The sequence below is a fragment of the Prionailurus bengalensis genome, chromosome B2 (assembly GCF_016509475.1).
Source record: "Prionailurus bengalensis isolate Pbe53 chromosome B2, Fcat_Pben_1.1_paternal_pri, whole genome shotgun sequence".
Lineage (NCBI taxonomy): Eukaryota > Metazoa > Chordata > Mammalia > Carnivora > Felidae > Prionailurus > Prionailurus bengalensis.
In genome coordinates this window covers 51,842,607-51,868,435 of record NC_057349.1, presented here as the reverse complement: position 1 = coordinate 51,868,435, position 25,829 = coordinate 51,842,607, and the positions used below count along the sequence as shown (strand labels likewise).

Below are 25,829 nucleotides of genomic sequence, written 5' to 3'. Positions count from 1 at the left end.
AACAAATGATGCATGGGAGTTATATACAGAAAACTACAGAATCTCACTGAGAGAAACTAATAACTAAAAAAATGGAAGAATATACCTTGTTCGTGGATAGGAAGATTCAATATTGTAAAGCCCAAATCTGTTCAAACTGTTCTATGTAATGTCAATGCAAATCTTAGATTTTTTTAAATTGACAAGATGGTTTTTAAATTCCTACAGAAGAACAGAGGATTTAGAATAGCAAGGGCAATAATAAAGAAAAACAAAACCAGAGGACTTACACTACTACACAGAGCTGTTTGCTATAAAGGTATGGTAATAACTAAAATACTGTGGTCTTGGCACAAGGAGAGAAAATAGATCAACAGAGCAGAGCCCAGAAATATACCAGTGTATAAGTGGTTACTTGATTTATAGCAATAATGACATTGCAGTAAAACATGGAAGGGATGATTTGTCAATTAAAGTTGCAGGGTCAACTAGATCTTCATACAAACATTAACTTGGACTCCAACCTCATATCATACACATAAATCAATGCTAGAAGGATCTGTACACTCAAATATAAAAGATAAAACTTCTAACAGCCAACAAATCTTAGGGTAGGCAAATATTTCCCCCAAGAAACACCAAAATAGCTAATCTTAAAAGATTAACAAATTAGGCTACATTAAAATTAAGAACTTTCATTTATCAAAAAAATACCATTACCAGGGTAAAAAAGTAAACCACAGGAGATATTTGCAATACATGTATCTAACAAGAATTCATATCCAAAAAAGAAAAAAAAATTATTACAAATCAATTAAAAAAAAGTAATGCTGTATTGTGACAGATGGTGACTACACTTATGCTATTGTGCAACATAGAACTACTGAATCAATATGCCATACTCTTGAAACTAATAACACTGTATGCTAATTAAATTTCAATTAAAAAATGAATCTAATCTTAAAAAGAAAACTAGTTTAAAAAAAGGAGAAAGAAAAGAATGAGAATCCCAAGCCCTATGACAGAATGGAGACTATATCTCATCTAAAATCAAAGGACAATTACAAAGGTGACAATATCACAGGAGGTGACTAATCAAAGTCTGGCAAGAGAAATGATCAGGGCTCAAATAAGTAAAATTTAACATGGATTTTTAAAAATTGAATAGGAGGCAAAAAGAAAAAAGAAAAAAAAAAACTACAGAAAAGGGGGCTCCAAATAGGGGAATAATCATTACAAAATTAAGAAGGAATAAGCTACCATGGAAAGACCAGAAAATGGCAATTCAATAACACCAGAGTTTGTGGCACCTGGGTGGTTCAGTCAGTTAAGTGCCCAACTCTTGATTTCAGCCCAGGTCATGATCTCACAGTTCATGAGTTCGAGCCCCTCATTGGGCTTGATGGTGCAGAGACTGCTTGGGATATTGTCTCCCTCTTTCTCTGCCCCTTCCCTGCTCGCTCGCTCTCTCTCTCTCTCTCTCTCTCTCTCTCAAAACAAATAAACATTAAAAAAAATTTTTTTTAGGGGCGACCAGGTGGCTCAGTCGGTTGAGCATCCGACTTCGGCTCAGGTCATGATCTCGCGGTTTGTGAGTTCGAGCCCCGCATCGGGCTCTGTGCTGACAGCTTGGAGCCTGGAGCCTGCTTCAGATTCTGTGTCTCCGTTGTCTCTCTCTGCCCTTCCCCCACTAGTGCTCTGTCTCTCTATCAAAAGTAAATAAAATGTAAAAACATAAATAAAAATAAATATTTTTTTTAATAACACCAGAGTTTAACGTGACTAATGGAAGGAGGAAGGAGATAAAGCACAAAGGATTCATGAAGAGCCTCTTTCATATATAAAGAGTCTCATATATGCCATGCTTATTGAGTTGGACTCTATCTGGTAGATCATCAGGGATCAACTGTAACAGTACCTGCACAAGTGTGGTTGCATATTCAGTTGGTTTGCATGATAGCAACATGAAATAGTCTTCTAGAGGTAATACTGATGAGTCTATTAGAGGTAATTTGAGCCCTGCCTGGGCCCCCTGCCTGGGCTCAAATATCAGCATTGCCATTTCCTACTTCTAAATCCTAGTGTAAATGATTTAACCTCTTTGTTCCTCACCCCTGAAAGGAGCTGTTGGAAATATGTTAATACATACAAAGAGCCTAGAACACTGCCTGGTATATACCACTCAATAAACATTAGATGTCATTAATGTGGTGAAGAAATTTAGTTCTCCTCCCCAGCAGAGAAGCAACAAAATAAAATTCTGGTAATGGAAATCTAGAAGTTGAATACCATCTACCCAAATAGTTACCAATCGGTTGGGTGACTGTGGACTTTAAGACTTTCTTAATTTCCAACTGCCCATTTGTCAAAAAGAGTACATAGCCACAAACCCCAGTTCTCTTTTTATTTTTTTTTTCAACAACTGTTCCAGAATTTCAGCAGGCTTCAATATGACTACTACAACACAGACAATGCTTTTTTTTTTTCCCCATGATTATAGATTTTCTGGTAGCCCCTACTGGATTGATATTTAACCAAATGGCTAAATATCACATTTGCTTTTCACATTTATTCACTTGTTTAAAATATTTGTTTGAATTCTTAAGGGGTAAATTGAAAGGTGATTATTAGTAAGAAATTAATACAGACCAAAGGAAAGTTCTGGTTTGTGAAAGAAAATGTATACTTACTGATGTTTTCTGCTTTTAAAGCTTCATGAATCAACTAATTACTGAGTGCCTAATGATTAGACAGAAACAGTTATGAAGCTTTGTTCTTTTCTAAAGGAATATTACCATGAGACTCTCATGTCAGGACTGGTGTATCACGGAATGGTAGAAGGGGTGAGGGTGGGTGGGGGTAGCGGGGATCTGGTCTCCCTGCAGCAAGGTCTGCTCTGATGAGGAGCAGTATGGTACCACTGGCATTGTTTACAATTGCCAGCATGTAATAAAAAGCAGACTGTCTTGCAGTGAATCCTGTTTTTAAATTCCCTGGAGATAATGAACTTCCTTATTACCTGCATCCAGGGCAGGCAACTCCCACTGTTGCTGTTTTCTTAAGCCATTGCTTATCAGTACAGGAAATCAATTATTTTATTATGGGAAAAATCCTAAGTGAGAAAAAATAGGAGGCAAATTTTTATACATAATTTCAAGCATGATTTCAAGTATGTTACCTATAAACATTCTATCTCAGAGATCTATATAAGCATTAAAATGCACACACACACACACACACACACACACCTGTGTGCCCATGGGTTTCTCTATCCATCTATTTACCTTACAGAGAAGAACATTTCTAAATTTTATTTCCTTAACTATTTCCTGTATTCTTCTATGTTTTCTATAAGGAATACCTGTACTCTGATAATAAGAAAAAATATACCATTTTTAAATACATTTGTTGATCTAGTAAGCTGTGTTTGCCAATAAATATTTTGAAGGTATTTTATTTATATCAAAATTTTCCTGCTTTGAAACTTTAGGAAATGCCTCCATAATCTGCTAATACCTAAAAGTAAAAAGGTGGGGGGAAAAATCCAGATCCTTTATAATACATAGGTCACTCACATAATGTTCATACACCTACAGCATTTTATCAATATATCTCTATGAATCTGTTAGCACAGCTTCCAAATATTAATACTATAAACCACTTGAAGTGTTTCATTTTCCATTTATATGACATAACAGTGTCTTACATATAGCAGGGATTCAATAGGTACGTACAGATTTAAATTATGCATATACAGTAAACTTTTTGAATTAAAAAAAAATGTAACGTTTTATTTATTTTTGAGAGAGACAGAGTGTGAGTGGGGGAGGGGCAGAGAGGGAGGGAGACACACAGAATCCAAAACAGGCTCCAGGCTTCAAGCTGGCAGCATAGAACTTGGGGCTCAAACCACAAACCACAAGATCATGACCTGAGCTGAAGTCTGACACTTAACTGTCTGAGCCCCCAGGCACCCCCAGGTAAAGTTTTTGTCAAAAATACATTTTGACTTAAAATCTGTAATTAAGACATTTAAATAGTAGCTTTAAGACACTTTGGGGCACCTGGGTGGCTCAGTCAGCTAAGCGTCCGACTTCGGCTCAGGTCATGATCTCGCGATTCATGAGTTCGAGCCCCGCATCAGGCTCTGTGCTGACAGCTCAGAGCCTGAAGCCTGCTTCGGATTTTGTGCCTCCCTCTTTCTCTGCCCCTCCCCTGTTCATGCTCTGTCTCTCTTGGTCTCAAAAATAAATAAAACATTAAAAAATTTTTTTTTAAAAAGACACTTCAAAATCACCTTCCTATAGATACAGAATTAAGTAGTTCTATTTTTCTATTCTAGAAGAGAACAGTACATATATTTTCACTTCAGAAAGACATCTTGTTTTATGTTGAATTTTAGTCTGCCTCAAGTTATTGTTAGCCTGTTGGTGAGCATTATCCCAGCATATATTACAAGCTGTTTTATATTTTCCCCTTTGTTTTAACTAACCAACTAAATGTTATGATGTCCGAGGCCAGGTTTCCTGGCATCACTGACTTACTCAAAAACATTTCATGACTTCCTACCAGCAAATCCACTGAACTGGTTTGAAAGATCTCCACAATTTGAGGTCAACGGACCTCTCCCACCAACCCCTGACTTCCTTTTTTCAAACCTACTCTACTGGCCCCACACTCCCTACTGTCTGAAAATGCCAAATTTATTCACCTAAACAACCAATGAAAAAAGTGACTTCCCAAGGGACATCTTCCCAGCAACTCTCCCTTTCGCTCACCTGACCCAGTATATGAGAGTGGCTAAACCATTGCCTTTGGGAGGTTCCACTTCTCAGCAGGTTATTTAAGCTCCTGCTTTCCCAGGTCAGGGTCAGGAGCCAGCCAGTCTTATCTCTTGCTCCTTATTTATCTACTTCTTTGTATCCTAATCTTATCTAAGTTACTTTCCATCCCTCAACTGTGCCCTCTGGATCAGGACTGATCTCCAAGTCCAGTCTCTCTGTGTTTAGATTCAAATGTGAACCTGAATCTCCACTCAGAGATGTCTGTAGGTCTTGGTGGTGAGGTTACTTGTTAACCATCCTGGGAAAGTGGTGAAAACAGTAACTTTGAGGCCTCTGTAACTTGGTCTCTTTGCTTCCTGATTCCAACTCTCTGATGAGTTACACTGACTTCAAATGACAATGCCATCATTCTAATTGCTCAGGCCAAAAACTTTGGAGTAATTTTGTATTCTTTAACTTATTTCACACCCCTGTCTTTAAAATATATCCAAAAATCTAACCATCATGGCTGCCATCTGACCAACTAAGATATCATCTCACAGTTGAATTATTTTAAAAGCCTCTGATATACTTATTCTTAAGCCCTATAGTCAACTTTCACTAATGCAGCCAGATGTATTCTTTAAAATAGAGCATTTTTGAAAACGACTGTGTCTCTTTTGCTCAAAATTCTCCAGTGGTTCCCCATTTTACATAAAGCATAAACCAAGATCCTCATAATGTCTCATGAGTACCTCCATGTTACTTCTCTAAACTCACCTACTCACCTACTCATCTCCCCTTTGTTTTCTTGGGTCCAGCATTTGGCACCTTTACTGGCATCCTCTAACAAATAGGAAGCCATGTTCCTGGCCTATAGCTTACCCTGTATCTAGCCTGCTCTGCCCTAAATAGATGGATGGCTCATTTCCTCTTTCCTCAAAAGTCACTTTTTGATGAGGCCTACTCTGAACACCCTATTTAAAATGCAGAATAACAGCCACCACCACTCTAAATCCTTCTTACCCAACCATATTTGTGTTTTGTTTTCTTTTTCTTCATAGCACTCCTCATTTCTTATGCTTATTATCTACCTCATTTGTATGTAAGCTCCATTCAAAGGCAGGATTTCTTATGTACTTTACACTCGTATGTATGTACCCATAGAATTTAGAACAGTACCTGACATGCAGTAGGCATTAAATGTTTGCTTGAATGAATGAACATCCTGCCGTATTTTTTACCTATAAGGTTGGCCAAAGACTGACCCCTTATAGTTGAAGCCTGAAGGGGCCAAAGGACAACTTCATTATCACACTGCCCTTCTCTCACTTCTTTAGATTTCCCCTGCATTTGGACACAAGAGAACCCATTTCTTTTTCGTGCCTCCTGATGGAGTCTGCATTCTAGGTGCTACATCTCATCAAGCTATCATAACCTTCTGTCAATGGCAGGTATGTTATTTTGACTTCTAATAGCAATCCCAGAAAGGCTTTTGTATGTGGTTCATTTAGAAACCAGTGCTTCCACACCTCCACCAATTGGTCTTAATCCTAGACCCTCTCAATCATATCTTCTGATACCTCCATTTAGAAATGGCCTGTCACCACTACTTTCCAGTTATGATCACTTTGGATCATTACCACTCTCTAGAGTGATACCTCTCACAAAAAAGCAGATTATCCATCAGTAAAATATAGATGATAAAAAGTACATAATTCACAGGGTGGTTGTGAAGATCAATTTAAGGTAATGCATGTAAAGTGCTTAACACAGTGCCTGACACGTAAGTGCTCAATAAATAATAGCTATTACTGTTACTAGATTACATAACATAAATCCATTACTCAAAATCAGATCCTTGTTTCAGTCCTGATGATACAAGCCAACAATTTCTTTTGAGATAATTTGAAGAGTAACTAATTTTAAAAAAGAATAATTAATATAAAGGTATACACTATATGATGAATCTGTGGCAACTATAAAAAAGCAGGCAGAATCCTTTACGTACAAAATGTTAATCTGGTGTTACAGCCCTCATCATCTCAAAGGCTCCTGCAGGAAACTCCCGTTACATTTTACATTTCATTAGAAGAACAGATAAGTAAAGGACAGTTATATCCTTTTATTCTTATGAAAGTTAACTTTTGATAAGATGCCTCAATGTGCACTTCAGGTCCCAGGTTTATCTCATTTAGCCATGAGCAACACATCACTCATCACATTTCTAGCTTGGTTCTAAAGGGATCTGAGTTTGTAAGATTCTACAATTCTACCCTTTTGGAATTTAGGTGTTATTTAAACATTAGGAAAACTGGTATCTTAGGGACATAATGTGTTATGGTGACCATTAGTTTAGCCACTCCAACAAACTACTAAAAGTGTGTTGTCAGGAAAATATTACACGTTTCAGTAACTACATAAGTATTTGGTTTTTATTTTAATCCTGTGATAGGAAGGAAAATGACTAAACGGAAATGATCATAAAAAATAAGCATCTACTTCAGAGATCCCAGAATACACAGAACCAAATGTTAATAATTGTACTTCAAAGTTCAATACAGATTGTACATACCACATGCAATCCGTACAGGAGCTTTCTCATGGATTACTTTGAAGGGGAAAACAACCAGCAAACAAACAAACAAAAAAAACCCAAACAAACAAACAAACAAAAACAGAGCACCAAAGGGCAATAATTGAGTAGAGAAAACAGTCTTAAAAATATTTCCCCATGGGGCACCTGGGTGGCTCAGTTAGTTAAGCATCGGACTCTTGGTTTCAGCTCAGGTCACGATCTCAGGGTTCCTGAGTTCAAGCCCTTCATTGGGCTCTATGGTGACAGTGCAGAGCCTGCTTGGGATTCTCTATCTCCCTCTCTCTCTCTGCTCCCCCCCTGCTCATGCTCACCCTCACTCTCACTCTCTCTTTAAAATATAAACTTATTTTTTCTCCTAATCAGAGAAGTCAAATGCACTTTGAAATAAGTCAAATTTTATATTGTTCCCTTCCAAATATTAATGGAGATAATACGTTTATATATCAAGACAGAGTTTCTGATAAATTTATTACCCCCTGTTAAGTTTTTCTAATTTTTCTTATTAAAAGCTAAGTTATTTCTTAAGTTGCCAATTTTCAAATGAAAATCTGTTAAAAAATCATGGTGATCTTTAGATTTCACCTGATAACACAGTGTCTGATAAAACATCTAAAAAGACTAATTATGGTAAGCCTTAAATAATATTCCTTATCAATTTTGAATTATATCAGAAATATTCAGCAAGTGATACTATCTCATGAACTCAGTTACTTAAACCAACTTTGACATCAAATGACAGTTCTATAATAAATATAAACTTTAAAAGTTACAAAATCTTGTTCTTGTTCATAAATATGAAACCCCTGTATAATGTCTTTCTTTAAAAATCTAATAAAATTGAGGTACCTGAATGGCTCAGTCAGCTAAGCATCTGACTCAATTTCAGCCAGGTCATAATCTAATGGTCGTGAGATTGAGCCTTGCGTGCAGCCCTGCACCCAGCTAGGTGTTGGGAGTAGAGCCTACTGAAGACTCTCTCTCTTCCCCTCCCCCCTTGCTCCCACTCTCTCTCTTAAAAAAAAAAAAAAATCTAATAAAATTATCACTTTAAAATTCTAGATAAAAATGGAATGATTTTTTTCCCCTTGATCTATAGTAATATGTCCCCCTCTCACCCCCCCTCCTTAGGTTTTCACCAGAGCACTATCTCTTTTCAAGGTTTCAGATTTTAGGTGAGAAAGGACAATTTAGAATTTTTTCTTCCACAACTTTCTATAAAAAAAGGATACCTTCTTTGCACATTCTGAAGCTGGCTTTGTATATGTCTTATTTTCAAATATATTTACATTGAGTCAATATTACCTCTTAATCAATATTAAGCAAACATTGGGAAAATGTTGTATTGCTCTACAGCTGATGTGGTATGCATAATCATTATAATCATTATAATCATTTTAATACCTCAGAGATGGGTTTAAGTCTTTTTAGGAATAACCTTTTCATGAAGAGTTAATAATCCTAGCTGGCATTCCTAGTAACACACTATCTCATTGGATATCAAACTTGGTCAAATGTTGCTCTCACTTTTAAAGAACAAATGCCAAATCACAATGATACAAAAATACAGACTGGTTATATATATTATATGTATAATATATATATATATATAAAATATACTATATACATATAATATATGTAAAATATATATGTATAATATATAAACATATAAAATATATTATATATGTATATTATTTAAAAATTATAAAAATATTATACATATATTATATGCATAATATATAATATATAAATAAAATAAATAAATAGAAATAAAATATATGTAAATATATTATATAATATATAAAATATATTTACATGTATAAAATATATTATAATATATAATATATAGTATATAAAATATACATATTATATATATTATATATTATACATTATATATTATATATATGTATATAAAATATATATTTTTTAAAATAAAGGCCTGGAATAATGTAGTAAGAGGAGGAGGAGGTGATGGAAAAACGAGGAGGAATCAACAGCACACATACTGTATTACATGCGTGGTATGTGTCATGTTAGATATGTCAACTACTTCATTCCATCCTCACAAGGATCCTAGGGAGTATAAGCATCTCCCTTTCACAGATGGGAAAAATAAAATTTAGAGAGGTTATAGTATAATACCTAATACAAACAGCTGTTTGAATTGAGATTCAAACCAGCCCTAACTGACTCCAAGATTCAGAGTCTTCATACCATTCCATGAACCTCTTAAAGAAGAGCATTATTTAAAGGAAACAATCAATAAAACTAAAGGGCAACTGATGGAATGGGAGAAGATATTTGCAAATGACATCAGATAAAGGGTTAGTACCCAAAATCTATAAAGAACTGACCAAACCCAACACCCAAAATCAAATAATCCAGTGAAGAAATGGGCAGAAGACATGAATAGACACTTTTCCAAAGAAGACATCAAGATGGCCAACTGACACAAGAAAAATTGCTCAACATCACTCATCATCAGGGAAATACAAATCAAAACCATACTGAGACACCACCTCACCCCCGTCAGAAGGGCTAAAATTAACAACTCAGGAAACAACAGATGCTGGCGAGGATGTGGAGAAACGGGGACCCTCTTGCACTGTTGGTGGGAATGCAAACTAGTGCAGCCGCTCTGGAAAACAGTGTGGAGACTTCTCAAAAAATTAAAAATAGAACTACCCTATGACCCAGAAATAGCACTACTATGAATTTATCCAAAGGATACAGGAGTGCTGATATATAGGGGCACATGTACCCCCACTGTTTACAGCAGCACTTTCAACAACAGCCAAATTATGGAAAGAGTCTAAATGTCCATCGATGAGTGGATAAAGAAGATGTGGTTTATATATACAATGGAATACTACTTGGCAATGTGAAAGAATGAAATCCTGCCATTTTTAGCAACATGGATGGAACTGGAGAGTATTATGCTAAGTGAAATAAGTCAATCAGAGAAAGACATCATATGTTTTCACTCATATGTGGAACTTGAGAAACTTAACAGAAGACCATGGGGGAAAGGAAGGGGAAAAAAAAAAAATTATAGAGAGGGAAGGAGGCAAACCATAAGAGACTCTTAAATACACAGAACAAACTGAGGGTTGATGGGGTGGGGTGGGGGGAAAATGGGTGATGGGCATTGAGGAGGGCACCTGTTGGGATGAGCACTGCATGTTGTATGTAAGCAATGAGACATGGGAATCTACCCTCAAAACCAAGAGCACACTGTATACACTGTATGTTAGCCAACTTGACAACAAATTTTATTAAAATCAACTTAGTTTAATTTAATTAAAAAAAAGAATTATTTGAATTTGGGTAATTTAAAGAGAGTAAGAGGGGGAATGAAACAGAGAAAGAGAGAGAGAGAGAATGAGAGAAAGAAGCTGCAGCTTTATGTCTATAAAAGTTTTCAAGTCAACTGAGGAAGCCCGAAACTTGATCTTACAATAAGGTCAGAGTCCCTATATAGTGTCTTCTTTCCTCTCTCCTCCCCCTTAAGTAACTGTGTTAAGGAGCGCCTGGGTCACTCAGTAGATTAAGCGTCTGACTTGGGCCCAGGCCATGACCTCATGGCTCAAGAGTTCCAGCCCTGCAACAGGCTCTGTGCTAACAGTGTGGAGCCTGGAGCCTGATTCAGATTCTGTGTCTCCCTCTCTCTGCCACTCCCCTGCTTGTGCTCTGTCTCTCTCTCTCAAAAAAAAAAAAAAAAAAAAAAAAAAAACTTAAAAAAAAAATAAGTAACCGTCTTAAAAATTGTATACTCAATATCATCAGAGCTATTACTAATAGTAAGAGAAGGGAGTGAGTGAATGAAATGAGAAGAATGGGGAGTTTGTTTTCTTCCTGTATAGCTCCAGGAGCTTAAAGAGTATTCCCATTCAGAGATAGCAATGGTTAGTATAGCAAGGTCTGTGCAATTTTAACAAGATATCTCTCTCTCCCACACATACATACACATATACATACACACACAATGTTATATTGTTATATTATATATTATATATCATTCATATATAAACATGTAATGCATTTTATTTAGAGAAGAGGTATTCAAATTAATGTCACAAGATCGAAACATGCCATTAAATCTAAGCAAAACACATTTCCTGGAAATAATTTTGACTCAAATTCAAAGCATGAAAGTATTCACAGTAAGAGTTGTAATAAGAAAGGCAAAGAGGAAAGTCTTAAAAAAAAATTGGGAACATTAGGAGAGTGATGATCCTAGCCTAATAAAGGCATTGATAAATAGATCCATATCACTCAGCTGGGCAGGATATGATCACAAAGTCATACAGATGGAAGTGACACACTATGACACAATTAAAATTATTCATATAATGAACTAATTCAGCAAGGAGTATAACATACTGAAATACTCTTGAATTGGTAAGCGCTATCAGAGATGTGGACAAGAATATTAGAATGAAATCTTGCCATTTGCAAAATTGTGGATGGAACTAGTGTTTTATGCTAAGTGAAATAAGTCAGAAAAAGACAAATATGTGATTTCACTCATATGCGGAATTTAAGAAACAAAACATATGAACATAGGGGAAGTTGAAGAAAAGTAAAATAAGATAAAAACAGAGGGGTGGCAAACCATAAGAGACTGTTGAATACAGAGAACAGAGGGAGGGTTGCAGGAGGGGAGGTATGGGGATGGGCTAAATGGGTGATGGACATTAACAAGGGCACTTGTTGGGATGAGCACTGGATGTTATATGTAAGTGATGAATCACGCAATTCGATTCCTGAAACCAGTACTACACTGTATGCTAACTAACTTGAATTTAAATAAACAACGACAAAACACTAACAGGCTTTGCTTCATGTCTTTCACTAAATAAATGAAGTTACCTAAGGAGGTGCAATGACTTGTTCAATCTCTAACTAGTTAGTGGTAGACCCCTGATAAAAGAGCCTCTAGTCTAGTACTGCTTTTATAATGCCAGGCAAATCCCAGGAAAAGCCCCATCCTCTGTTCACCTTTCCATTTGTGGCCATGGGCCAATTGGTGGTTAAAGTTTCTAGGCATTACTAATAGCTCCCCAGGCCATAACAGCCACACCCAACAACAGTGAGTCAGGAAGGAACCAAGACTTAAGACAGGCAGTACAGAACACCTCAGGTACTACTCTGCCCTAATTCTCACTAGACTCTTGCTTACGTGTTTTCCTGAGTCCCTATTTCACAAGAGTAAGATTCACACGTCACAGAAGAAGCTAGCCTAGAATAAGAAAACAGATGCAAACAGCATTCTGGTTAAGCATTCACATATCAGGAATTATAACTTTATGAATATCCACCACTGGGTTGGCTAGAAGAAAAATGACTTTAATGAAAGATAGCTGTTTAAAGTAATTAGAGAGGATGCTTTCATAAGAGGTGTTCACAGTAATTAGGAATACATACATATATCATCTTGGGAACACCTCTTGAGAGACAAGTAATTACCTGGGAAAAGTCTTGCTAGACGCTATCAGACTTTATAAAGTCGACCCAAATGTAATTATGGCAAGCGCACAGGGAAAACTAAGAAGGAGTTAGAGAAAAGAGCCAGTAAATGAAAATATGGCCCCCTTAGGGCACAAGTAAGAAGTTACCTATAACTAGATTTTCCCAGAGGAAGATTCTCTAATAAGAAAATAAGCAGACACACAAAGAAAAAAAACAAACAAAAGGAAAAAAAAAAACAAGAAAACAACAAAAAAACCTCTTTACAACTTAAGTGACAACTGGCAAAAATAAAATGAATAAAAACAAATCTATGGATTTTTAAAATAGTATAAAGAGTATATTCTGCTCATCAAAGCAGAATGATTCAGAGTCTGTGTTACTTTAGATAGAAACAAGAACACATAAATTAGTGAAGTTTAAAAACAAGATACTTCCAGTAAAGATGGATATGATATGGTATCATTTTTATGTCCATTCTCAAGGGACTAGAAAGTTAATTTGGTGGTCAGACTTCTAATGCTTGGACCTCTAAGAAAAATGCTTTTGGATTCTTTCCATTATTTTAAGATTGTCCCATAATATGACCTTTATTTTCATAATACCTTATGTCAACTGCAAACAGAACAATGAAAATGGACTGAAATTCTTCTCTGAGATCACTTCGTCGGTTCTGCTTTGCTGGTTCCTAACCCTACTTGTTTGGCCTCATATCTCAACAGTTGTATAATGTTGATTACCTAAAGAATTTGCCTGAGAAATGTGAAGGCAAGAAAATTTGTTCTATTCATCAAAATATACATTACTCAAACATTCAATGAAAAAAAAAATCCTCTTCATAATGCCATGACAATTCATTGAGAGTTATCGAATAAAGAGAATATATCTTCTGAAAACAGTTTGAAAAGACGAAGTTGATCCTGAAATCTAAAGAGCTCCCATTCATTCTGAAATTATAAGAAACTAACTTATATCTGCTGAGTAAATGATAGCCATAAAAGCCATAAAAACCACAATTAATCTACAAAGCAATGTGTTCAGATAAGCTTTCACTTTAAAATAATATTTGTTCTTATTTAACAATTTTTTCACAAGACCTTGTCTGGTATGGGCTAAACAGTGTAACATTTTGTAAAAATGGGGTCAATAATTCTTTTCTGGAGTACTTCAAAAATCCTTAAATAGACATTGTGGCACATGAAGATATTTCCAAAAGACTGGAGAAATATACATTACATACATACATAGACCACTTGACCTCGATATTTAATGCATCTGAGTTGAAATTAAAATGTTCTCCAATGCTTTTGGAAAACAAAATAACACAAAACAAAACTCTAAGTTATCTGGTATGATTTATATTCAATTGCTATATACTCAATTTACAAGGTTTAAATAATTCTCTTTGAATTTAGCTTGGATATGTATACACAAAATCAAATACAGGCACAATTCTTTCTTATATCATGACGTTTTGACTTTGTGGAAGAGAAGCAGAACATTAGATCACTGTTTTATAGTATGGACTTCAAGATCCTCATCGTGCCATTGCAAGTGGGAATTCCCAGCAGACAATGAGCAAGCAGAGGATATTACTTTTAGAGGCTCACTAAATAAATAGCTGTCACATTAGAAAGAAAAATACAACAGTCATGACTACGTTCAGTTTCCAATGAATGCTAAGCAAAAAACTCATGGTATCTCCTGACTCATTTTGCATCACAGAAATGCAATGCTCCAAAGGAAACCAGCTGTGGTGTAGGCTGATGAATTCATAACTACTAAGTTTACCGTAATAATATTAATCTTCACTGATGTATCAATTTTCAATTATTATTATAGTTCAAAAATACACTGTCTCCCTAAACAGAAATTAGCAAATGCTATAGTACAAGATATTTGTTATTTTACCTTTATAAGGATTCATCTATATTCTTGACTTTCCTTCTGCTGTTTTACAAAACACAATTGTATAATGCGTCCACAGAGCATAGCATAGTACAGTTTCAAAAATACCCATAGTAAATTGAACTCACAGTCCAATTCATTCAATAAATTTGGACCCCTACCACATACCTGATTTTGTAGCTAATTTTTAGCAAATGGGATAGATTAGTACTTTCTTTAATGTAATACTGCTAAGTTCATGGCTAAAAGTCAGATTGTTTGAATTCAAAAGGTTTGGGGGTGAAAAAAATCTCCTTACTTTGCAAAGCCTACATTTGACATTAGCCTCAGAACATCATGTCTCCCTGACATGATTGCGAGGCTTTTAGTTGCCTGTCTTGCAAACTACAATGTCATTGTGGATTTCAAGGGTCTTCTATTTCTGTACTTCATAAAAGCAAGCTTTTGAAGCATTTCTGGGTCTTGTTGACATGAAATAAAGCCATGCCATGTATGTGTGGATCCTCGGGTTCCTTTTAGGTCACATTTCTATGTTACATGGTATCAGTAAATAAGAAATAGACACTTTATAGCAAAAAATATTAATTCTTTATCCATTCATTTCAAAACTCTAGGCTGAGTTAAATGAACAGCTTAGGAAATTTTGTTATAATCTCAAAATTTTCTCTGATTGTACTAAGTACCTAGAAAATACTCAATAACTTTTATTTGATTGATTAAAAGAGACTGTCTACAGTTTAATTCAAGCTCTGAAATAGAATTTCTGAGATTTATAAGCCAATATAAATATTTAATAAAGAGCACAGAGGCCCTAAAATGCTAAGCACCTCAGGATCTAACTTCAGAATTTTACATTATCATGCCTGACTTCATACTGTTTCCACAAAAGTGAGGTAATTAATAAGTACATCTATGGTTTATTTAAGAGTATAAACTATATCTACAGCAAGAATTGGGCTCAGTCCCTTTGAGTACAAAATAAATTTCAACTGATTTACGAAAAACACATTAAGGAAAATCGAAGTGCCTTGAACTCAATGTGTCCCATCCCATTCCCAGTCCACGCGGGCAGAAGGTGGATGTACAGTACGAAGAGAAGGAAATCTGCACCTAGAACAGGATCCTAACACCACTCTGTTAAATATACACAAGATATGGGAAGTACAATCCTCCCATGTATTTGTATTCACAGGTATATTTCCTGAGAATAACAGGCATGGTCCAGACGTATAGAGATTCCTTTAACATACATATTTGTTATACTACTTTGATGCTTTTCCACGTTTCATATTTTTCATTTAGAGTGGAATGAGTAAGTCACAGGGATGAAAGGTACAACATAGGAAAGCAGTCAATGGTATTTTAATAGTGTTGTATGGTGACAGATGGTAACTGCACTAGGGGTGATCACCACATAAGGTATAGACTTGGTGAATCACTATGTTGCACACCTGAAACAATGTAACATTGTAAGTCAACTATACTTCAATTTAAAAAAGTTTCACTGAAAAACAATTTCATTTAGAAACAGAAAAGATTACCTTTCTTGCTTCTTTTATCATCTTCCGAATAGTTTCCTTAATTGTAAGTAAGTGTGCTCTTGGTGGATGAAAGAGGAGGTCTATATGGGTACCGCCTAAGAGTCCGGGCATCACATACGGCCAGCCTAAGTCAAGATTTGGAGCTTCCACGTCAGACTCAATGGGCCAGTAAGTCCCTGAAGATGAGGTATCATCATAGGAGTTATCAGTACCATATGCTGTACTTTGTGCAACTTTCTGGACATTTTTCAAAATGTAATTAATTTCTTCTTCAGCTAGAAAGTCTGATACTCGTTCCTTGGCAAGAAATTCTTGGTATGCTTCTAACCCATGTTCGATCAGTGCATCAATGGCTACTCGATACCATTCCTTGTAGTGAGGCTCAATGTAATTGTCTGATTTACACTCATCATTCAGTGAGGACAACATTGATGAGGTTTCCATGCTCGCGAACGTTTGACAACCAGCACTTTCAAACACTTTCAAATGTCCATTTGGGCAGTGACGAGAGGTATGTGGGTGCTTAAAAAGAAAGAAATGAAGATCAGTTAGAATTCTGTAACGAAATGTTTTATGACCCACATCAATCATTATTTTTACATTTACTCATTTCCACTACCAGTAGCTCAATAGGACATACATGTCACGACCAAAGTGGCATTAATTGCACCATAATTCACAGATGTATTACAAATGAGCTAAACAGATTTCCATTTATTTATTTACTTATTTATTTACATTTATTCATTTTTGAGAGTGAGAGAGACAGAGTGTGAGTGGGGGAGAAGAAGAGAAGAGTGGAAGACACAGAATCAGAAGCAGGCTCCAGGCTCTGAGCTGTCAGCATAGAGCCCAACGCAGGGCTCGAACCCATGAACTGCAAGATCATGACCTGATCTGAAGCTGGACCTTAACCAACTGGGCCACCCAGGCGTCCCCAGATTTCCTTTTATAGGCCACTAGTTGATTACTCTTTTCCAAGGTACCTTTACTTTCAATTTCTCACCTAAGGAAATACACCTTCTTTTCAATGACATCCAGAAAGATCACCCTTCTTAACTTTAATCTGGGACTACATATGGTCGTTTGTTTCTATAAGTTTTCTTGATTTTGGTTTTACCATTTTTTTTAATAGAATACAATCAGTACCTGTCCATCCATTAACAGAAGCTTTTACTAAGTACTTGTTATGCATATAATCCCATACTAAAAATATAAAAAGCATGAAACACTTGCCTTCCAGAAATGTATGAATTAGCTGAAGAGGCAAAATGAAACATACACACAAATCTATTATCACTTTGAACAAAGCCATATATTGCTAAGGACCAAAATGAGTACTGCTTGTAGTCAATGCTTTCACATAAAAGCAAGTGGATATCAATGTGGAATAAACAAGCTATGGATAGCCCTGTGCAGGACGCAGGCTTCAGGTGAACCTGGGGTGATGAGTAAGAATATGAGCAGGCGGCAAGAAGGAGCATTTTAATCCCACACAAGAGTGAAAAACATAACAAAAGCACAGAACAGGCATGAGCTTGATATATTCATGAGCTAGCTAAAAAAAAAAAAAAAAAAAAAAAAAGTTGGTCTGCTGGAAAGTATGCTTTCACTAGAAGTAGGAGATAAATTTGAACAGACACGATGCAGCCAGGTGGAGGGACACAGATTCCTGTGATTCAATAAAACCAGTGTTTAAAACAATTAGTCTGGCAGTATTAGGGACTTGAGAGACAACTAGCTAGGTCTTTCAGTGTTCAAACACCCAGTGAAGAAGTGACAATATTTCTGAGCTGATTCAAAGTAAGAACTCCTGAGATTAGATGCTTTGACAGCATTTAGGTGATAAAGAAATTTAAGATATCAAAGATAATTCAGGGATTTCTCTTAGGAATCCAAATCTGCCTAACCAAGCTCATACCCCAGCCCTCTCAATGCTCACAAACTGTCATTCATTCACTGCATAAGATACCTAACTAGACTTTCTCTCAAATAAGGGCCTTTCTAATCTTTTGAAGCCATGCTCTCCATTGTGCAGATTCAAACAAAATAAAGTTCTATGATGTGCTACAAGCACTAAAGGGCTAATTTGACCAAAAACATCTTTGTTAAGGGCCCTGTCTTAATTTAAAATTCTCCACTTAACCCAGCCTTTTCAGACTAAGGACTACCGAAACTCAAATCTGATTTGGGAGGATAACCCATAAAGCCATAACCATTTATTAACTCCTTAGCTCAAAAGATATAACAAGTCACTAATCAGAGAGACAGTTGTGAAGGAATGGAAAATAGTGCCACAAGTTTTGCTTAAAGGGTGGAGGGATCAGAAAATAATCAACACAAAGGCAGAACTAAAGAAGAAAGAAGATTATAGGGTCCACTTGGCTCTTTTAGTGGAGACAATCCTGTCCCCTAGGCTCAAAATTTTTACCAACAGAGCCTAAAAGGATAGAAAACCTAAAGGTTAAATCTGATACAAGAAAAAAAAAAAAAAAAAAAAAAAAGAACATGTTTATGCTACTGGCATGTGGTACATAGAGGCCAGGGATAATGTTAAACATACTTCTTGGATACACAGGACGGCCACCTGCATTAAAAGATTATGTGGCCCAAAATGTCAATGGTGACAAGGTTGAGAAATCTTCATCAAGCTGCTCGCTTAATGTGCCTGGTATCACACTACGAATTTATGACCTTTCTGATGTTCATTAAGGTTCTTTTCTGTACATGATACTAGACTCATTTTTAACAAAAAAAAATGGGCTTTTATTTTCTTCATAGAATCAATCCACTTGATTAAAGTGTATTTCCCTAAGGTTTAGTGAGTTGTGGTTTTCATTTGACAATTCCAGTCCATGAAGGGACAGGCATCGAGTGATCACATGAAAATTACATCTATTATCTGTAATTGTTTAAGATAGTAGTTAACTACTGGTTTGTAACAATTTTAAATTTCCTTAGCACTTATTTCCTAAAGTTTTTAACTTTTGAATTCCTGTAATGTGATGGTAAACACTATAATTATCTACTTGGAAGTTAAAATGAATAACAATGCTTGAAAACACTGTATTGATTTCTGAGCTTTACCTACGTAAATATATACTCTGCAACTATAAAAAATTCATTCTTCAGCTATGGGTAAACTGAGAAATCATAGAGATCAAAAGGACCATGAAAGCAAAATAAAACCATAAAGACACAGATGAAAAGTTAATTATGAGGGGAAAAAAAAACAAATGAAGATTAAAAAAAAAAAAAGGAAAACATTGTGGGGTTAATTAAATAGGAATGCCAGATACAATGCAGAAAAAGACATCATAGAAAAAATGCAACAGCTAAGAGCACTGAAATTGAGTTATTATGTAAAAGAATTAAGATAAAAAAAATAAATATGCTTGGGGCACCGGGGTGGCTCAGTCAGTTAAGCGTATGACTCTTAAATTTCAGCTCAGGTCATAACCTCACAGTTTGTGAGATTGAGCCTCATGTCTGGCTCTGTGCTGACAACGTGGAGCCTGCTTAGGATTCTCTCTCCCTCTCTCTTTCTGCCCCTTTCCCGCTTGCACATGGGCACACTTTCTCTTTCTCTCTCAAAATAAATAAATATGAAAATGTTTTTTAAATAAAATAAAAATATGCTTGATGTTGTCCTGCTAGAGAAGCTATGCTTTCTAACCACTGTCTAGAGATACACAATTATCACAAAAGCTGTATACAAGGGATAATTGTGAGGAACCATTTATAAACAAATTTTAAGGGAAGATAGTAAGGTAATGGCACTTGCATAAATGGGTACTGCAATAAAATAGCACTTGTATTTAGTTATAGACTTAATACAGCACTCTCAGGAGTTTAATCACTGAACACTTTAAGGGTTTAATTTGAGGACAAAATTAATTGGGTATGTCTTTAAACATGCAAAGGTGTATTATTTTATTAATAACCATTAAAACTCCTAGAAACTATATAAACATATGTAATAGAGTTAATGAGTAGAGAAAAATAAAATTTCACCATGATATAAAAGCTAAACGGATCAGTAGGCTCATGTGCTAGTTAAGTGACTCATTCCACAAAAAACAAGCTTATAAAAAATGGGATTCAAAACCATGCCTCAAAAGCATTACAAATTCATTTGATACTGAATCTTTGGCATCATTCATGGAAAGTATAAATTCCAAATGTTAAATCTGTAAATACAAAGGACATAAAACAAGACAGTGAACACTAGACTTCAATTCATGGGCTACTCTGGAAAACATTTCAGTAGTTTCACTATAAAGTTAAATATGTAAATGGCATACTTGTTTATGGTTTCTGACCTGAGAAGATTCATTGGGAAAGACTTGTGAAATAACAGGTCAATGGAAAAATGCTCCAAGGAGAAATTATAACTTCCTTAGATCACAAATAGTCCAAGGTTATGATTAGCAATGTGCAAGCAGGTGACCCAAAGTCAAGACTTTGAAACCCATACAAAAAGGGGAGTGCCTGAGGAGCTCAGTTGGTTAAGTGTCCCAACTCTTGATTTCGGCTCAGGTTTTGATCTCATGGTTTGTGGATGCATGCCTCCTGTTGGGCTACGCACTGAGAGTGCATAGCCTGCTTGAGATTCTCTCCCTTTCTCTCCCTCTCCCTCTTCCTCTCCCTCTCTCTCTGCCCCTCTCTTGCTCCTGTGCTCTCTCTCCCTCTCTCAAAATAAACAAACTTAAAAAACTACAAAAAGGATCACAGCTGCTGTCGTCTCTGAGGTCCATTTTCCAACTTCTGTCTTAGGCTGTTTCTATTCAACTACTGAATGCTTTTATGGGTTAAATATGTCCCCCAACAAAGTATGTTGAAGTCGAAGGCCTTGGTCTCAGTGGAATGTGATCTAATTTGGAAATAGGGTCTTCTTTGCAAATGTAATCAAGTTAAGATGAGATCATATTTAATTAGGGTGGGGCCTAACCCAATATGACTGGTGCCCTTATAAGGAGAGTGACACAAATAATCAGGGAGAATTCCAAGTGACTACAGAAGCAGAGACTGAAACGCTGAGGATTACTGGCAACACTACAGCTGAGAGTAAGGCATGGAACAGATTCTTCCCTAGAACCTTAAGAGAGAACACTGTCCTAGTAACACCTTGATTTGGAACTGTTAGCCTCCAGAACGATGAGAAAATAAATTCCATTGTTTTAAGCCAAAATTTGTGATATTTTGTTATAGTGGCACCAAGAAGCTAATACAAATGCATATAAAAATCATCTTTATTTTTAAACCTTAAAAATTTTAAATAGAGATACTTAAGAAATTTAAAAAAAATAATTTACCATCCAGAAATGATTTCAAGCACTTTTTTTTCTGGCTTATGTGATGATATAAAACTAGTTCTCTGACACACTTTAAGGTTGAACAAATTTATTAAAGAACATTTGATAGTCTTTCAAATATTGACAAAAAAGCTCGATCAACCTTTTTTTGGGGAGGGGATAACTGACTTTATATGTCAAAATACCTACCTAGAGAATATGAGAAAATGCTTCATTAAAGAGTATTTCAGAACACCTCTGCTTTATAAAATCATAATCCATGGTCCACAATAGTTAAAAATTATAGATCTCTTTTTCCTTTGAATTTTTACCTGTCAAGATTGTCTTTGATTTTGAATTTGATTACCAGAAATTTAAGATGACAATTAAAACATTAAAGAAGGTACTATTAAATTAAAAATTTACTATAGTATTCAAGCTGCCAAGTGCAATTTGATATCAAATTGTGGCATCTTAACTTATTAAAAATTTCTCAGCTGGCTTTATAATCATACAACAAAATGGTCCATTAGCACAGATTACAGTCTTCCACAGGGTATGCTTTTCAGGAGGCCAAGGACTACACAAACATATAGAACACTCAGTCACAGGGTCTGGATGCAAATATCTCCAGGTGTAGATCACAAACAGAATCACCTATGTTATCAGACTTATGAAAAGGAAACTAAATATCTCTAATCCATTTTATAAATCCCAAATAAAAATTCAATTTGCTCAATATCTAAACATTTATTCATTTCTTTTCATTGGGTGATGGTCTGACAATATTGCTTTATCAGATTAACTCAAAAAACACCCATTATTCAAGGGGTGCCTGAGTGGCTCAGTCGGTTAAGCGTCCAATTTCAGCTCAGGTCATGATCTTGAAGTTCATGAGTTGGAGCCCCACGTGGGGTTCTGTGCTGACAGCTTGGAGCCTGGAGCCTGCTTTCGATTCTGTCTTTCCCTCTCTCTCTGTCCCTCCCTCACTTGTGCTCTGTCTCTCTGTCTCTGTCTCTCAAAAATAAAGACTAAAAAAAAAAAAAAAAAAAATACCCATTATTCAATATATTTTCAATCCCCAGTTTAAACTCTAGTCCAGATATAAGAATATAAAGGCCCCCAAATATGTTAATGACATTAAAACATCATCATTCACTGATACTTAGAATCACTGAGTGATTCCTGCAGAGAAATCCACAGGAGAAAAAAAACAAACAAACCTTTTCTCAGAGATCATATACTAGATAGTCAAACTGCAGAGGAATACTCTAAGCATGGCTTAAAATGCAAGTGGAATTAAAGCAAATTACTGTTTTACCAACACCTAAACTACTCCTAAATTGCATTATATTATGATACTAGTACTCCAGAAGGTCCAATGAACAGGATAAGGTAATCCTAATAGGGTGGCATCTTGTGCTGTAAAGTGTTCCATCTTCTCCTGATCCTGATCAATGTATGTATCAATCATTCAGATGAATAAGTGGAAAAGCATTGCTACACTTTGCAGAAATAAATAGCATAAACATCAGATGCCACAATTAATATTCAAAATGACCTTAAAGTGGTAAAATAATAAGTCAACATGAACAAGATAAAATCCAATACAACAAATGTAAAAGTAATAGTTTACATTAAAAATTAATCATACAGGGGGCACCGGGGTGGCTCAGTTGGTCAAGCATCTACCTCTTGATTTCGGCTCAGGCCATAATCTCACGGTTCATGGGTTCAAGGCCCCAGTCCTGCATCAGGTCCTGCACTGGCAGTGCAGAACCTACTTGGAATTTTCCATCTCTCTGTCTTTCCCTCACTTGCTCTCTCTCACTCTCTCTCAAAATAAACATTAAAAAATTTTTAAAAATTGAACAAAATAAAAATTAATCAGATGGGGCACCTGGGTAGCTCAGTTAAGTGTCCAACTCTTGATTTCAACTCAGGTCATGATCTCATGGTCTAGAGATCGAGCCCCACATCAGGTTCAACACCGGGCATGGAGCCTGCTTAGGGTTCTCTCTTTAAAAACAAGAAAAATGTACCATACAACTACAGGATTGAGCAGACTTTAAGACAGATTGCATCTTGAAGAACAGCTGAAAAATTAATGTTTAATCTACAGAGAACACTGAAAGAGACACATAAGAGTAGTCTTTAATTGTGTCAAGTGGGAAAGTGGGACTGAGTGACAAATCACTGGTTGGCTCAGTGACTCAGAGTGGGTGAGATGGCCCAAGTTTTGTCTCTGGCTCTGCCACAAATAGGTTTAAGATTCTGGTCATGTGACTTCAGGGCTCTAAGCCTCATGTCTCTTATCAGAAAAATGGTTAAAATAACAGTACTGACGGCAAAGGGTTCCTGTCGGGTTTAATGAGATAGAGGCCCTCAATTCTGTATCAGCCTTAAAATCCGCTAAAATAAATTGTTACATAGTAAGGAAACACAACTTCAAATACTTCCATTTTGACCTCAGTGTGCATTTTCTAATTGACTAAATTCTTCTTTCCAGCTTATCTGTTAACTCAGGCAAAAGACCCCGCAGGCAAAGCATCCTGTGATGGGGAAATGAAACTATGCTCTCAAACAGTAAGGCCTACTCCGAGCCAGCAAGACCCGCGTGACTGACCCCAAGACAAGGAGGGGCCTGAACTTTCATGCCTCCCAGCAAGTATCCACTAACCTTTGTCCCACATTTGCTTTATATAAACCAGGAAGTAATTTTAGCCCTTTGGAGATAGTCTTCAAGATTCCAGTCCACTGTCTTCGGGCTAATCCTCTATCTTCCCAGTGTTGGCCTCTGCTCTGGACATTGTCAGTGGCGAGTGGCCGAATTTGGTCTGTTTGCGAACCCTGAGACAGGTGTTCTTGCACCCCCACACCCTGGTCACAGCAATATAGGAGAGAATTGTACTTAATAATAAGGATCTATATTTCTCTTACTTTCTTAGTGAGTATCCTCTTTCTGTATGTAATCAAGCAGAGGACATTTTTTTTTTAAAAGAGTCCTATCATGTTTAACAAGTTGTGCTCCAGGCACCTTTGGCTTCAAAATTCTAAGATGATAACTTATTTTGCCTGCTGAAAAGATCTGATATACCCACAAACTTGCTAATGTTGTTTGGAAGAGGGAGGTGGTTAAGAAAGTGTTTCTTGAGGTGCCTGGGTGGCTCAGTTTGTTGGGCATCGGCTGATTATTGAGTTGGAGTCCTGCATCTGTCTCTATGCTGATAGCACAGACCTGCTTGGGAGTCTCTCTCTCCCTGCCCCTCCCCCACTCATGCTCTCCCTCTCTCTCTCCACTCTCTCTCTAAATAGAAGAAAGAAAGAAAGAAAGAAAGAAAGAAAGAAAGAAAGAAAGAAAGAAAGAAAGAGTGAGGGGGGGAGAAAGAAAGAAAGAAAGAAAGAAAGAAAGAAAGAAAGAAAGAAAGAAAGAAAGAAAGAAAGAAAAAAGAAAGAAAGAAAGAAAGAGTGAGAGAGAGAGGGGGGGGAGAAAGAAAGAAAGAAAGAAAGAAAGAAAGAAAGAAAGAAAGAGTGAGAGAAAGAGAGAGAGAGAGGGAGAGAGAGAGAGAGAGAGAGAGAGAGAGAAAGAAAGAAAGAGAAAGAAAGAAAGAAAGAAAGAAAGAAAGAAAGAAAGAAAGTTTCTTACTCTAGTGTGACAAGGAACTGCCTGCTGTCCTCAGTTTCTCCTAAGTCAGCTTTCACAGTTCAGCTTCATTTTTTCGAAGTTAAATGAAGAATATTCTACATATCCATTTTCAAATGTCAAACAAACAAAAAGCCAAGAAAGTCAAAAGCTGCCATAGCAGTTTTGATAGCAAGCAAAAATGCTTATATTATGATGCTATATGGATGATAAGCAGGCTATCAAACCATATAAGAACAGAATTATAATTAAAGAAAATTCATCCAAAAGCAAAAATAAAAACACATACATACAAATGATAATGGCTGCCTTGGTGGTTTTATGGGTGATTTTTTAAAACTTCTTTATACTTTTCTGTTCCTATCAAATGTTTATCTATCTATCGATCTATAGTTTTGCTACAGGAAAAAAAAGGAATTTTTTAAGGGAATTACTCCAATAGTTATTTTTTACTTTAGAATACCCTCCTCTGTTTCCATTCACTTTCTAAGTTGACTGTCATATGTAATTCAAAACCCTGCATATAAAACAGTTTAGTAAGTCTTACAGCACAACACATGAACAAGCACAGAATATGAGAAACTAAAGCCATATGGGTTCAGGGATCAAAAAGGAAAAAACTTAAATAAAAATAAC

The 25,829-nt window shown here is 36.1% G+C and overlaps 1 protein-coding gene across 1 annotated transcript in view; it reads right to left on the bottom strand.

Moving 5' to 3' along the window:
• Window positions 1-25,829, bottom strand: part of FAM83B (family with sequence similarity 83 member B) — a 90,425-nt gene that overhangs the window by 54,181 nt on the left and 10,415 nt on the right. Inside the window, exon 2 of the mRNA XM_043591669.1 lies at window positions 16,257-16,778. Within this exon, the coding sequence (XP_043447604.1) occupies window positions 16,257-16,700 (444 nt within the window). The 5' untranslated portion in view covers window positions 16,701-16,778. The remainder of the gene's footprint in view (window positions 1-16,256; window positions 16,779-25,829) is intronic.